Consider the following 13,679-nt stretch of genomic DNA (forward strand, 5'->3'; position numbering starts at 1 on the left):
AGAATATTTTTCTTATATAAAAAAAATAATTATTAAAAAATGGTCTTTCATTTTCAGTCAGTTCAATGGAGAAAAACAATTTGACAGTTGACAGTTGAGTTGTATCGCAAGACATCACTGTTTATCTCAACCAATGAAATCCTCAAATGTAACTCTACAAATGAAGAATGAAAATCTTTTTGTTTTTCTTTCAAAATCAGTCACTTTCAGTTTGGGGTTTTCGATTTCTAATTGAAATGAATGATACATGGATTTGAGCCTATGACTAGTTGGCATTGTTGTTCCACCTTGACAGAGGTCAGCTTATGCTTTTGATAAATTAATTCTACTTTTCTGCATGGGAAACTGAAATGATTCAAATGAAAGTTGCTACCAGGCTCCCTGCTTCTTTTATCTCCAAATGTCTTTCCTCCGACTTAATCTCATTTCATCATCCAGTTTTTTCCCGTCTTCTTTCCTTGCCTCTCAGCTAAGCTCCTTTCAGCCGGTGAGTTACTCGGGTCATAAAGGGATACCAACTGCCTGGGATAATCATGGGAATACGGGAGACCACTGGAGACCGAAAGGCCAGCCTTTTTTGTGTCGATAAAAGACTACGCTGGCGTCTCCAATCAGATAGCATCCAACTTGACTTATAAATGTGTGGCCGCTTCGATGGAAATGCAACTTCATTGTGACACGGGGACAAGGGAGAGATGACGACAAAGTGTCAGACTTGCTGTCACGTTCTCGGTCAGCCTAAAAAATGGGAGTTCAGAGAAGAAGAAGAAAAAAAAAAGAAATCCTTTATTCCGGGGTATGTGTATGTATGTACTTTATTTATTTATTTTGTGGCCACAGCCGATGACTGGCTGGGTAACTTTTGTTACATTGTGCATTCAACTCATTTTGCTGGAGAGATCCAAAATGTTTCCTCAAACTGCAGAGCAGTAGGTCAGAGCCATTTTGATCCATGCAGAAGCTCTCTGTGAAAGAAGACGATTTATTGCGGGAGACTCACGCGGCACCAGGTTGAGAGTCATGCATTCAGCAGCAGCTAGTTCGCCTCATAACACTGATGACTTAAGACGAATTTTTTTTCATTATAGCACACGTAGCTTTCAGCATGGTTCACCAAAACTGACGACAAAAAAAAAAGAAGAAATATTGTTCATGAGCTCGCTCTATCAAAATGAAAAGATCCAATGTGTAGGAATGAACCGACTTTAAGGGAAATGCAAAGAAAATCGATGGTCAATCGCACTTGTACTCATAATAATAATCCGCACAAGTCTATGTTTGACGGGCTGTTGTTTTATAAATGTCGCCGTTCGGATCTTATCCACATGATTGACATTGCATTGAGTCTCCCGTGGTTTGCTTTTAAGTTGTTATGGCAACCGTTTTTGTTCTTGCGGATCAATAAATGGACGTTGTCATCCACTGAAGACTTCAGTTCATAGACAATATCGTTCGCGCACGTATATCAAAGAGATGACTGCCGGGCTTTGTTGCTAACCAAAACAACAGCACGTACAGAAGAATGAAAAGCCTTGTTTTATGTTGTGGGCCTTCTAGGAATGTTCCCGCTGTCCAGTCTACTGCAAATCCACTCATAACTGCAGTTAATCATTGACTAAATACGTGTACTATATTCCTTTTTTTTTTTTACCCAATCCCATTTATTTAGGTATCATCTTAGTACCAAGAAAACAATGTGAGTTGAGCTTCTTGTGGAGAAACGTGGCGATCATTTTCAAATCACTTTTCTTTTTTTTTTTTTACATGTTGCGTTTTTGCTAAAAATGTGAAACATTTAAAATCTGACCTTTTTTCACGCCCAGCCGCTCCTAAAGAACACGATCAAAGGCTAATTTTCTCATCAAATGCCAAATGAATTCCAGCCAACTCGGTGCTGGAAAATGTTTTCAAATGTTCGTGTGGTCTTTGTGATGACAAAACTGGCGTTTGCACTGCTCATCTGGATTTGTGACATTTGGCAGTGATAATTCTCTCCAAGCCAGGCTGAATATTGATTTGGAGGTTGAAAGTGACCGCCAGTAATGAAAATGGATTCCCATATATACCTGGAAATTAAGAACTGCAGATAAGAAGATAGGACTTATCTCAAAGTAGGATGCATGTCAATTTTTTACAAATTACATTCGGCAAGCCTCCTCGCTGCCCATCTTCAAAGCCCTCCTCAAAACTCACTTGTATTCTTTGGCATTCGACTCAGCATGACTTTGATTTGTTCTTGGTTTTACTGTTTGGTGCTTTCTACCGCCTTTATTACCGATTTGTCTTACTGTTTATTGTGCATGTTAAATTGCTCCATGCACAGCACTTTGTATGCGGCGATGGCTGTTTGAAAGTGCTTTATAAATACTGTTGACTTGACTTGACTTGACGTCTGGGATAACATATGCAAAGTTATTTAGGAAGCAGACGCTGTGGAGGTTGCCAATCATTAGCCTCCATTACAGTTGATGATTTATTTATACATGTAGTGGCTGCCGAAGAGGGTAATGTGAATTAATTGCGTGCATGAAAGCTTTTTTTGCTCCCTTGCTCCCCCTACATTTGAAGTGTCAAACCAAAAATCTGCGGTACAACACCACACTGAATGCTGGGCAAAATTACAAAATGAATAAGAAGTGCAACATAAATATATTAAGTGATATTCAGTGAAATTCGGCAAATTTGATATTCACTCGTCACAATTTTAGTGGGGGATTTTTTTTTTTGGGAGGAGGGGCTATGGTTAGCTATTCACAGAATAACTCACCCATTTGTTGTTCCTGCACATTTTTGTAAGGCCCCAAGTTGCCACAAGATGCAAGTAGTCGACCGAATTGGCGTCGAGGAAGCATGTTGAAGTCACAATTTGTGCGATCTATCAACGATGTCATTGTGGATATTAATGACTACATTAACTCATTCACACCCAAAGACGTTTTTAACCGTCTTTTCAGACTTGGTCTAGAATTGGCTGGTACTGAATGAGTTAAATGTTGATTACAATTTACAATTCATGTCCATATAATTAAAGACTTATTGTATTTTGTTACGTTTAAATAAAATAGATCCGATTTACGTACAGCCAAGTTTGCACAACCACCACGTTCAACTGTAAACCGGACCTTAGTGCTAAATGATAAGCAACCATACTTTGTTGGAAAATGTATTATAATAAACATATCATGAAATAATGATGTTATTGTTTTTGATCTTTTTTTTGTGTGTGTAGCAGCATTTGTACAAACACTTTATACAACTGTGAACAGCAGTACTTGCCATCTTTGTTCCCGCCAACCCAGCAGGCGGTGTCTTGGCTGGTCCAATTATTATTTTTGACCACAAAAGTCGCTGATTTCGGGTTTCCGCGACAAAAAAAAAAAAAAAAAGATGTAAGTCTTCCAATACAAGCTTGTGTGCCAGCAACAGTAGTTAGAGGTCAAATGATAACTTATTGTTGCTTCAAGCCCAGACATAATCATGACATACGCACCCACTAAACACAACAAAGACAAATGTGAATGGGAGACGGTCGTCGACATGAATAAAACATTGGCGGTCCTTTGCAGGCCATTGGAGACTCAAGTGCCTGAGAAACAACAACAATAACAACAGTAATAATATTAATTATATTTAAATGATGTGAAAGACAATTGTAAATAGCACTGCGATTTATACATTTTGCACTTAATTCAATGGTGTTTGTTTTTTTTTTCTTTCTACCTACATTCTTGCTGCTGGAGGCTGTAAATTTCCACAGTGTGGGACAAATGAAGGATATCTTATCTTATCTTAAAAGACTAAAGCGGCATTGAGAAGAAATGATAGCAAGGAGAGGCTATCGGGTCACAAGGTCTTATTGCTTCAAAGTTGTTTTATCATGTGCGAGCTGTCAAAAAACCCGAAAATAGTGGCTCCTGGCCTCACAAGTTTTTTTTGTCGTTTGAACTCACACTATTTGGGGTCACGTGCTGAATAAAAGGGATGGCTTGAGGGTCCGTGCTGTCATAAAATCCACAATCCACACATGACTGCCATTTTTTCTGAAATGTTTTGATTCTTCTCGCCATGGATCTTCTTGTTTCGCCGCCACCGCAGCACTAAACACACACACACAGACACACACAGACACACACACACACACACACAAATTTGAAATAGGGTTTATCTCCCCAATTATAGACTGCAGGTGGCTTTGACCATCTCCAGCTGAGCACAGCTTCTCTTCATCTCTGACATACATTGAAGCAACGGCCTGAAATGTATGCAACCTTTAAGTGTTGCTGTTGTTGATTAACATAGTTTGACAGTGAATGCATAAAAAGTTCACGCGGGTCACTTGCTCTAAAAAGGATAACTCTGCAAGATTTCTTTTTTTAATATGTTTCATGGAAGCCTCAAATTGATCCCACAATCACACCTCGGGCAAATTAAGATTGCTCAAGTCACTCACTGTGCATGTTTTTGAAATGTGGGAGGAAACCGGAGTACCCGGAGAAAACCCACACAGGCACAGGGAGAACATGAAAACTCCACACAGGAAGGCCGGTCCCAGAATCGAACCCTGCACCTCTGCATTGTGAGGCGGAGATGTTAACCAGTCTTCCACGCGCCGTACACATTCTTAAATGTAGTGCAGAATGCTCTTCATTTTCCCATATGTAACTGAATTATTCTGTCCATTGCCAGCAGTCTGCTAAAGTGCTCTGGATGTTGGGTATGACTTTTATTATTATTTTTTAAAGGTATTCTTGCCTTTTAGTCCAGTAATGCATTTTATCATTTTATTGAGTAATGCCTTTTCCCCTTTCAGTTGGCGTAACAACAAGGCGAGCCTGCGCTGAAACAAATGTCAAACACTCCACAGCGCTCCTTGCGTTGACAGCGCATACATTTCAATCAAGCCGCCACCTCTTCTACACTCAGACACACGCAAATACTTTCAAGTGCACACAAGAGCACACACGGAGAGCAATTTACTGAACCTTTTAGGGTAAGTACTTTACTGTACCACAGAAAACATACAGGAGCAGCAGCATACAGTACAACACGGAGACAGACACATTTGATGGCTTTCGGGGCTTCCTAAAGCTGGATTGCATTCAGTCTCTCTGCTCACTGGCCACTTCATTAGGTACACTTAATTGCGAGGTCATATTGCCGCAAGAGCTGCATCGATAAAAAAAGTTTACATTGCCATTGGAATAGAATAATTGAAATATGCCTGATAGATGCCAGTTAGTCTCTGCGCTTTAGTAAATAATCAACCACTACATTTGAAAATATGGTGAAAAAAAAAAAAACTAAAATAAAATCAGATTTTTTTTTTTTTGGTCCTGACAGTGTCAATCACAACAAATTTGCGGGATAAAATATCCATATCACGAGGTACATTACTGAAGCAACACACCAAACACATTTTATTATTGTTACAATAAATGCTTACAAAACACTTGACTGAATTTCAAAAGTCTGTTATTAGCTTTTTTTTTCCTCTTTGATTATTACACAACCGTTGAATCACGAAATGACCAAAATGGTTAAATGGTTGGCAAAATCTCACTCAAATTTTGGATCATACTGGACTGTGATACAGCTCTTGTCATGGTTTCCAAGAAATCATTTGAGTATTTTATATTGTAATATACATACATATATATGTATATATAACTCTTATCAGTTTTTTGAATGAAGCAGCACGGTGACCTAGTGAGTCAAGCACATCACGGTGCCGAGTGTAATATTTAAAGTTCCTGTAAAGTGCAAATCCATCATTAAACACACAGAAGACAGTAAAGACCCGAAATTGAATGATTAAAAGAAAAAGGGGGGGTTTCAAAATAAAAGAAAAAAAAAACATTTTTTCCTCACTCCCAAAAATTGTAATGCACTACCTGAGCCTATAGTTAGAAGTGGTTGCAGTAGGCTTAACGTTTAGTTGTCTTTCAGGACCCAAAACATCGGGTCCGTCAGAGGAATTTCAAAGGAAGTGCCATTGGTACGCCCACCACGGCGCAGCAGGCGCTGCTAAATTGCCATACAGTCAAAAAGAAAATCACGAGACGCCAATTTGTTCTCTCAAACATAGCCGCACCATCTACAAATATAAAGCCCTAAATGTCCTTGATTCAGTACTACATAGTTCTCAGTTTTGCACAGGTCTTCAGCAATTATCCTCATGCACAAGGTATTCGGTAACAAATCTCATTCTATTCACTTTACAGGGTCTTCAACTGGAAATTTGGTCAAGATGTTGAAAGATTTTAAGTCAGGTTTTTAATTACAGTAACAGTAATTCCTTTGTGGAATCGTTGTGGAGTCGTATTTTTATTTTATTTTTCAAGCTGCTGAACAGCACACTCCAGCCGCATTAGCTCAGGTGTACCTAATGTTGTGGCCAGTGAGCGCACATCCCCGCCGAATGAATCATCCAACCGTTCTTCCTCCCGTTTTCGAGATGAAGGCTATTGTTCTGACTTTTCCGCATGCAAGTCTTTTTGTCAGTCAGGCATGGTATGGCACCGAGCAATTGGGTGTAAAAAATAAAAACATCAACCATACGTTCATGTGTTCACAAGATGGAAAATGTACATTGGAGTCATTCTATTCGATTGGACGATTTTCCGCGAGCTTGTTGGGTCTTCAGGAGAAGCGTCTGAACTTGATGAGTTTCTGGAAGGCCTGCTTGAACTCGTCATTGAACATGGTGTAGATCACCGGGTTGATGAGCGAGTTGAGGTATCCCAACCAGGTGAAGACGTCAACGAGCACCGGGTGAAACCAACACTCTTTGCAAATGGCCGTGACCAAGGTGCCCACGAAGAACGGAAGCCAGCACACGATGAAAGCGCCCAGGATGATGCCCAGGGTCTTAGTGGCTTTCCTCTCGCGAGCGGCGCACAGTCGCTTCCTTTCCAGCACGCTATCGGCCAGTTTCACCTTCACGCTGTTCACAAAGAGAGGCGAGCTTCCCGTTCCTGAGTGGACGTGCCCTTCTGGGTTGGACGAGGAATTGAGAGAACACAGGGACGAGCCCGCCGAGGTCTGGATGAGCTGCGCCGTGGTGAAGCGCTTCCCGGACGACGTGGGCATTTTAAAGATGCGGGAGCGCGCCGCCACGTAAATCCGTCCGTAGAGGATGACCAGAAGCACCGTGGGAACGTAGAAGGCCCCGAAAGTGGAGTAGAGCGTGTACGAGATCTGATCGGTATTCACCAAGCACTCCGTCAGCTCCTCGTGGGCTTTGGCTTGCCGCCAGAAGAGAGGAGGCATGGAAATGGAGATGGAGATCACCCACACCACTCCGACCATGATCCCGGCTCGCCGCATGGTGCGGCGTTTGGAGTATTCCAGCGCGTCCGTGATGGCCCAGTAGCGATCCAGGGCGATGACACACAAGTGGAGGATGGACGCCGTGCAGAAGGTGATGTCGGACGACAGCCAGATGTCGCAAACGATCTGCCCCAGCGACCAGGTCTTGCTCACCGTGTACACGATGCTGACGGGCATCACCAGGATTGACACCAGGAGGTCGGTGACGGCCAGCGAGCCGATCAGGAAGTTGGCGGGCGTGTGCAGCTTCCTGGTCAGGAAGATGGTGGCGATGACGAAGGCGTTGGACAGCACCGTGGCGAAGGTCACCGCCCCCAGGAGCGTGGACAGGGAGATCTGGAAGCCCAAAACGGAGGCGTCACTCCAGTAGGGAGACGCGCTGGTAGGGTCGGGAATCTCCGTGACGTTGCCGGTGAAGTAGTCCAGGGAGACGTTGTACGCCTCCATCTCGCTCGCCATTCTCGACAGCTTTACGAGAGCCTCATTGCACACGCGCCCGAGAGCGCAGGGTCGAATCCCCCCATGCCTTGTTTTTCATATCAACCCGAAGCTAACGTCTAATTCCATCATTTGGCGTTCCGAGCTAATGTTCCTGTAACTGAAGCCCGCTGATTTGTCCATTTCAATGTTATATTATCGATTCGGGCCTGCTTACGTTGCAGTCGGAGTGATGGATACTCATTTGTATTCAGCGGCTGTCAGACGGCCACTTTTGTTCCTCTGCTTTCCACTCCTCTTATCTCATCTCCGAGCTGCAGCCATCCGACAACGGCACCTCAACGCCGAACCTTCGTATCTATCAACCCACTTTAATGGGCTCCTCCGTTTCAATAAGGCGAGGCAAGGCGCCGCGCCGCGTGCGCTCAGATGACGACGACAGATACACGGCTCGGCTTGTTGTCGGGCAGCGATCTCTGGTGGAGTCCGCGTGAAGCCGATCGACGGTGACACGGTCCGGTCAAGGCTTGCGCCGTACTTCCTTGGTCTTCCTCTGCATGCGAGACAAAAGGGAGGAACTTAGTTTTCGTTAAATGGCTTCTCGTTATCGCCCCTTCTTGTCTTCATATACAAACAAACAAAACCACCCACATGAATCATGACCAAACTCAACCTGTAAATGGATCATTGGGACCCCCCTTGCCTCACCCCCGTGCGCACACACACACACACCTAGCCGGCTTCATTGATTTACTCTCATCGTGAGCCCGATGGCTAGATTTCCGTGCAAGGTTAATGTATGTTCAATTCAGCTCAGACAGTTTTAGTCTAAATGGAATGAATCACAACACGATGAACCACAAACACAAAACCTCCCATTTTATGACTCAACTGGCTTTTTTAACCCAGGACCTCAAGCATTCAGTAGCGCACATTAAGAAAGCACCAGAGGCATCATAAATTAACAGTAAAAGGAAAATGCCGTGAATATTTTATGTTATTTTCTGAACTGATTATGAAATCGTTGGAGCAGCCCGTTGATTCAGTTTTTAGCGCCTCGGCCTCGCAGTGCAGAGGTGCGGGCTTCGATTTTGGCTTGGACCTCCCTGTGTGGAGTTTGCATGTTCTCCCTGTGCCTGTGCGGGTTTTCTTTGGGTACTCCGGTTTCATCCGGAGTACCCAAGCTTTATTTGGAGTACCCAAGCTTTTTTTGGTTAGCACGTCGACCTCACAGTGCAGAGGTGCGGGCTTCGATTTTGGCTCCGACCTCCCTGTGTGGAGCTTGAATGTTCTCCCTGTGCCTGTGCGGGTTTTCTTCGGGTACTCCGGTTTCCTCCCACATTCCAAAATCATGCATGGCAGGCTGATTGAACACTTTAAATTGTCCCTAGGTGCGAGTGTGAGCGCAGGTTGTTCGTCTCTGTGTGCCCTGCGGTTGGCTGGCAACCGGTTCAGGGTGTCCCCCGCCTACTGCCCCAAGACAGCTGGGATAGGCTCCAGCAGACCCCGCGACCCTTGTGAACATAAAGCGGATCAAAGGTGATGGGGAAATCCGTCAGTTTTTGGAGCCTAACACGATACTTTACGGCAGGGGTGTCAAAACTATTTTCGTCGCGGGCCACATTTTAGTCACCATTTCCTTTGGAGGGCCATTCTGACTGAAACCATTTTAAAAAGTCAATTATCGGATTATTCAACTGTTGTTTAAGTCACTGTCATGGGGGGTTTGGCCCCCCAAAAGTGCTGACAATATCTCGCTTATTTATTACATATAAGAATGTGAATTTTTGGTCCATATTTTGGCAAGCATCATGGAAGTTGATTTGTATGATTTGCTTTCGCGGGCCACATAATATGATGTGGCGGGCCAGATCTGTCCCCCGGGCCTTGACTTTGACACCTATGCTGTACGGTTATGGGAAAAAAATGTTTTTAGGATTTAGCCTATGTTTTACCAATATGTTCAACCAACTTGCCGAAATAGGTTTGAACAACATAGCTCTGTCAAAAATATTTACTCCACACATTCCATACTAAACAACCAATCAAAACAAATTGACACATTTACCGGCAGAACCGTGCTCCAAAATGAGCATTTTTCTCTCGAGGCCGCTCCTCCCTCATTCATTTGGTACAAAAGATGCACAAGGCATTTACAACAAGAGCCGTGCAATCACCCCGACTTCAGTTTAATGAAACAAGTCATTAACACGCAGCACGGCGAAATTGTGGTTAGCACATCTGCCTCACAGTGAGGTTCTGGGTTCGAATCTCAGCCCAGTGTCATGCATGTTAGGATCACCGGAGGTTCTCTATGATCCATAGGTGTCAATAAGTGTGTGACTGGTTGTTTACGTGTGCCTCACCCACTATCCTTCACCCTAGGGTCCTTCAAATGAAAAAAACCCTAAGTTACACATTTTACAATTTTTGTAATGATGTATTTTGTGTTATACAAACATTCTTTTTTTTCAAACACTCAAAATGTTCAGAGGCATCTTTGCTATCCATACATATATAGTTTTTATTAGTTCTTTGGGATTTTTTATTCTTTATTTTTTGCAAAAGGAAAAAGAAATTTGTGTCTGGAGGTCCCAACCAAGCCCTACTAACAATCCCGACTGGACGTGTTCATGTAAAATGCATTGGTTTGAAGCCTCCTGCAAAAAGGCAAACTCATTTGCGATCCTCTGGCGCCACCTAAAAGTTGCACAATTGGAATGACCTCAACCCGACAATGTGGCATGCATACGTCTATCCAAGCAAAAACAAAGCGATTGACGTAAAAATTGCGTGAAATGCATGTTTACCCATTAGGTTTACGATGCATTCAAAAATATGAATTATAATGGGTCTCTATGGTGCAAAATATGTAAATTGTGAAGATTACGGAATCAAAACCTTTTTTATTATTGCTGCAATGCCTGAGAATTATCAGCCTGTGACGTCATGAAATTTAGGCCATTTTAGAACCCCCCCATACGTTTCAGCTCTTTCGTGTTTTTCCGAATGCCTTTGCCTTTTATTCAAAGACATAAATTTACATTTATCGTAAGCGGTGGACTACGAGGGTTAAAAAGAGAATAATACAATAATGTCATACAATACAATACAATACATGCTGATTTATATAGCGCTTTCACAACAGCGGCAGCTATGATGCATTGTTGAACGCAGTAGACTATAACAGGATCAGGATTCAAAAGCCTGACCCTCAGGTGGTAGGTCCATATGGATTGGGCCTCGACACCGCCCCCCCATTTAATTATTAACCTGCACTATTATCGCACAGTGATTTCTTTCTATGGCATTTCATCTTGATGACATCATCTAGCAGTTACTCTTCATTCCTGGGGGAATGAAGAGTGCGTTTCTTGTCCGACTCTATTGGCACCAGTTTCAAGCACCCTGGATCCCCCCAATTAGGATGACGGGCGGCGAAACGTAGGATGGAGGATTGTGCTCTTACCCTCTCCATTTGATGTGTGTGTTGTGGGGGTGGAAGCAGTGTCAGAACACGGCTTTAATATGTTATTAGATTGGAATTATTTAGGTATTGACTTTCACATGTAATAGTCAATAGCATTGTTTTTTTTTCCTGAGCAACTCTAATTCCGTTTCAAGTCATGTTTTATCGTGATGTGTGCTTGCTTTGATTCAGCTTTGGTGGATGCATTTGTTGAGACGAGGGATGGGCGTCATAAGCATTTCATGTGTTGTGTGGAGCAGATTGTAGATCGAGACCACGACACCATCGCCCGACGTCAGCTGCGATCGACTGCAGCTCACCCGCAACCCTAATGAGAATAAAGCCATAAAATAAAATGGATGGCTAGATGATGACTGTCGATTAAGTGTGTGGAAACTCTTGAGGCAAAGTTATACTGCACTGGCCGGAGAGAGAAATTCGCCCATCTCATCCATCCATCGGTTTTCTTGAGTGCTTGTCCTCATTAGGGTCACGGAAAGCTGCAGCTTATCCGAGCTGACTCTGGGTTTGAGTTGACTGACTGCAGCAGACCCTTGAGGTTGAGCAGATCAGATAATGGACGGATGGATCTTTTTTTTTTGCGTCTTTGCATATCTGGAAAAGCTCTTTAGAAAACCAATTCATTTTACCGGCATCGGTCGTTTTCCCGCTATAGAGGGAAAAAAAATTATCGCCAAAAAGGGAACAAATGAGAGATCGATCTGCTTCCAGAAACAAATCCTGTTGGACCTCAGAGCTTCCATTGTATTCCAGTCTGACCTTCATCCCATGTGATAGGCGATGGAACGGCCTATCTGTTTACATATCAGACAAGTCAAACACGAGGCTTATCTCCCTGTGCTCTGGTTTACGAGACAATGAGATAATGAGGCTGGTAATGGATGGATGAGAGGAAAAGATTTCCAATCAAGAACAGGCCCTGTCGAAATTGGGCTGGATACTGCTTGCGTGAAAAGACATTAGTTCCTCCATCTGGCTTTTAAATTAAATGACACGAGGGCAGGGCGCAAACCAGGAAGCTGCACCAGATTCTAAACGCAATGTATCCGCCGTACAATTCAGTACATCACAGCTCCATTCATGAGAAATCTAATTCAGTTCTCCTGTAAGACTTGGCCCGAGTCCCACCAGATGCTGTGCAGTAATGTCTTCGCAGTACAAAATGAACCGGCGACTCACCCCGTGAACCAGGCGGACCGACGAACGCCGCATGGCCCCCGCTTGAGGGGGTGAGGGGGATAATTGATTTAACTCAGCAGAGGTAGAGCCATCGCCGCTCGTGTGTCAGCGCCTGTCTGCTGTTGACTGGAGCGTGCACTAAACGGTAGCGGGCCGCAACTCTAATGAGTGTGTGTTCTGTGCGTACGTGTGTGCGCTTGTAGAGAAGAATACGTCCAAAGAGAAATACAGTTGATGATGGGGAATACGGATGAGAATTTAATGGGAGTCAGGAGACTAACTATGGAGCAATATTGGGCCGCTACATTAGGGATGTGACCAAAGCCAGAAAACAGATGAGCCGTGACGTTTGAAATGCGAGCTCGAGGGCACTTTGCGATGTCACAACATTTTGAACACGTGAAACCCGGGGCCTGTTTAGTTGATCGTAAAGCTGTTCTTTTTCTGTGGAATGAATGGCAACAGGTTGATTACACTTAGGGGATGCTAGACAGCGGTAACTCTACTTACGAAGGTCTCTTCATACGAAATTTTGAAGTTACGAAACACCTCAACAGGAAAATATTGCTTCTTGTTACGATGGAAATTTCAAGATACGAAAGGTAAAAATACAGTATGGGCTGCTACACGCAGCTCCGAGTTTCCTGAACGCAACATACTTCTATCTGCTCTGCCATTGGCTATTACCAAGCATATCCTGGCCTCCCATTGGCTAAGATTCCATTCGGCCTATGAGGTGTTTCGATAGTCTTAGGTAAATGTAAATCACCCAGAAAAAGTGTTCACCAGTCGGGCAATCGCTCACTTTGCTAACGTCCTCGGATCAGTTCAGACAAAAAAAAAACACTTCTGAGAGAGAACATGAACTAAAGAGGGCAAAAAAAAAAAACCCAGATGAGGACGTAGTTAAAAGTTAAATGACCATCATTTTATTTTTTGTTTTTTACATTTTGCACAACTCTCATTTATTGTGCAATAATCTCATTATAACATGTATTTATTAAATATTTTGATGATTTTTTTTTATGCTTTAGAAAATAATGTCAGATTTTTGGCAGGGCTTGGAACGGATTAGGGCATTTACATGGAAAACGTGTCTCTACTTATAAAATGTTCTCGTTAAGAAAAAAAGTAGGGGTACCACTGTATGTTGTAGGCATAGATAGATGAAGAAAGATACATTATTTGGAGTAAAGAAATATTTTACCAACAAGGGAATTTGGATAATTTCTCACTGCACACC

At 43.1% G+C, this 13,679-nt stretch overlaps 2 protein-coding genes and 1 long non-coding RNA gene across 4 annotated transcripts in view; 1 reads left to right on the forward strand and 2 right to left on the reverse strand.

Moving 5' to 3' along the window:
• Nucleotides 1-13,679, reverse strand: part of LOC127614881 (mitochondrial basic amino acids transporter) — a 207,282-nt gene that overhangs the window by 177,371 nt on the left and 16,232 nt on the right. The window lies entirely within an intron of this gene.
• Nucleotides 5,941-6,548, forward strand: LOC127614900 (uncharacterized). The gene is made up of 2 exons (XR_007966733.1): nt 5,941-6,138; nt 6,185-6,548. It is a non-coding gene; the product is annotated as an uncharacterized LOC127614900 (long non-coding RNA).
• htr1d (5-hydroxytryptamine (serotonin) receptor 1D, G protein-coupled) overlaps nt 6,545-13,679 on the reverse strand; it is a 76,862-nt gene continuing 69,727 nt past the window's right edge. For both annotated transcript variants that reach the window (XM_052086318.1, XM_052086319.1), the window contains one exon: nt 6,545-8,320. In XM_052086318.1, the coding sequence (XP_051942278.1) occupies nt 6,640-7,788 (1,149 nt within the window). In that variant the 5' untranslated portion in view covers nt 7,789-8,320 and the 3' untranslated portion in view covers nt 6,545-6,639. The remainder of the gene's footprint in view (nt 8,321-13,679) is intronic.

Source organism: Hippocampus zosterae, chromosome 14 (assembly GCF_025434085.1).
Source record: "Hippocampus zosterae strain Florida chromosome 14, ASM2543408v3, whole genome shotgun sequence".
Classification (NCBI taxonomy): Eukaryota; Metazoa; Chordata; class Actinopteri; order Syngnathiformes; family Syngnathidae; genus Hippocampus; species Hippocampus zosterae.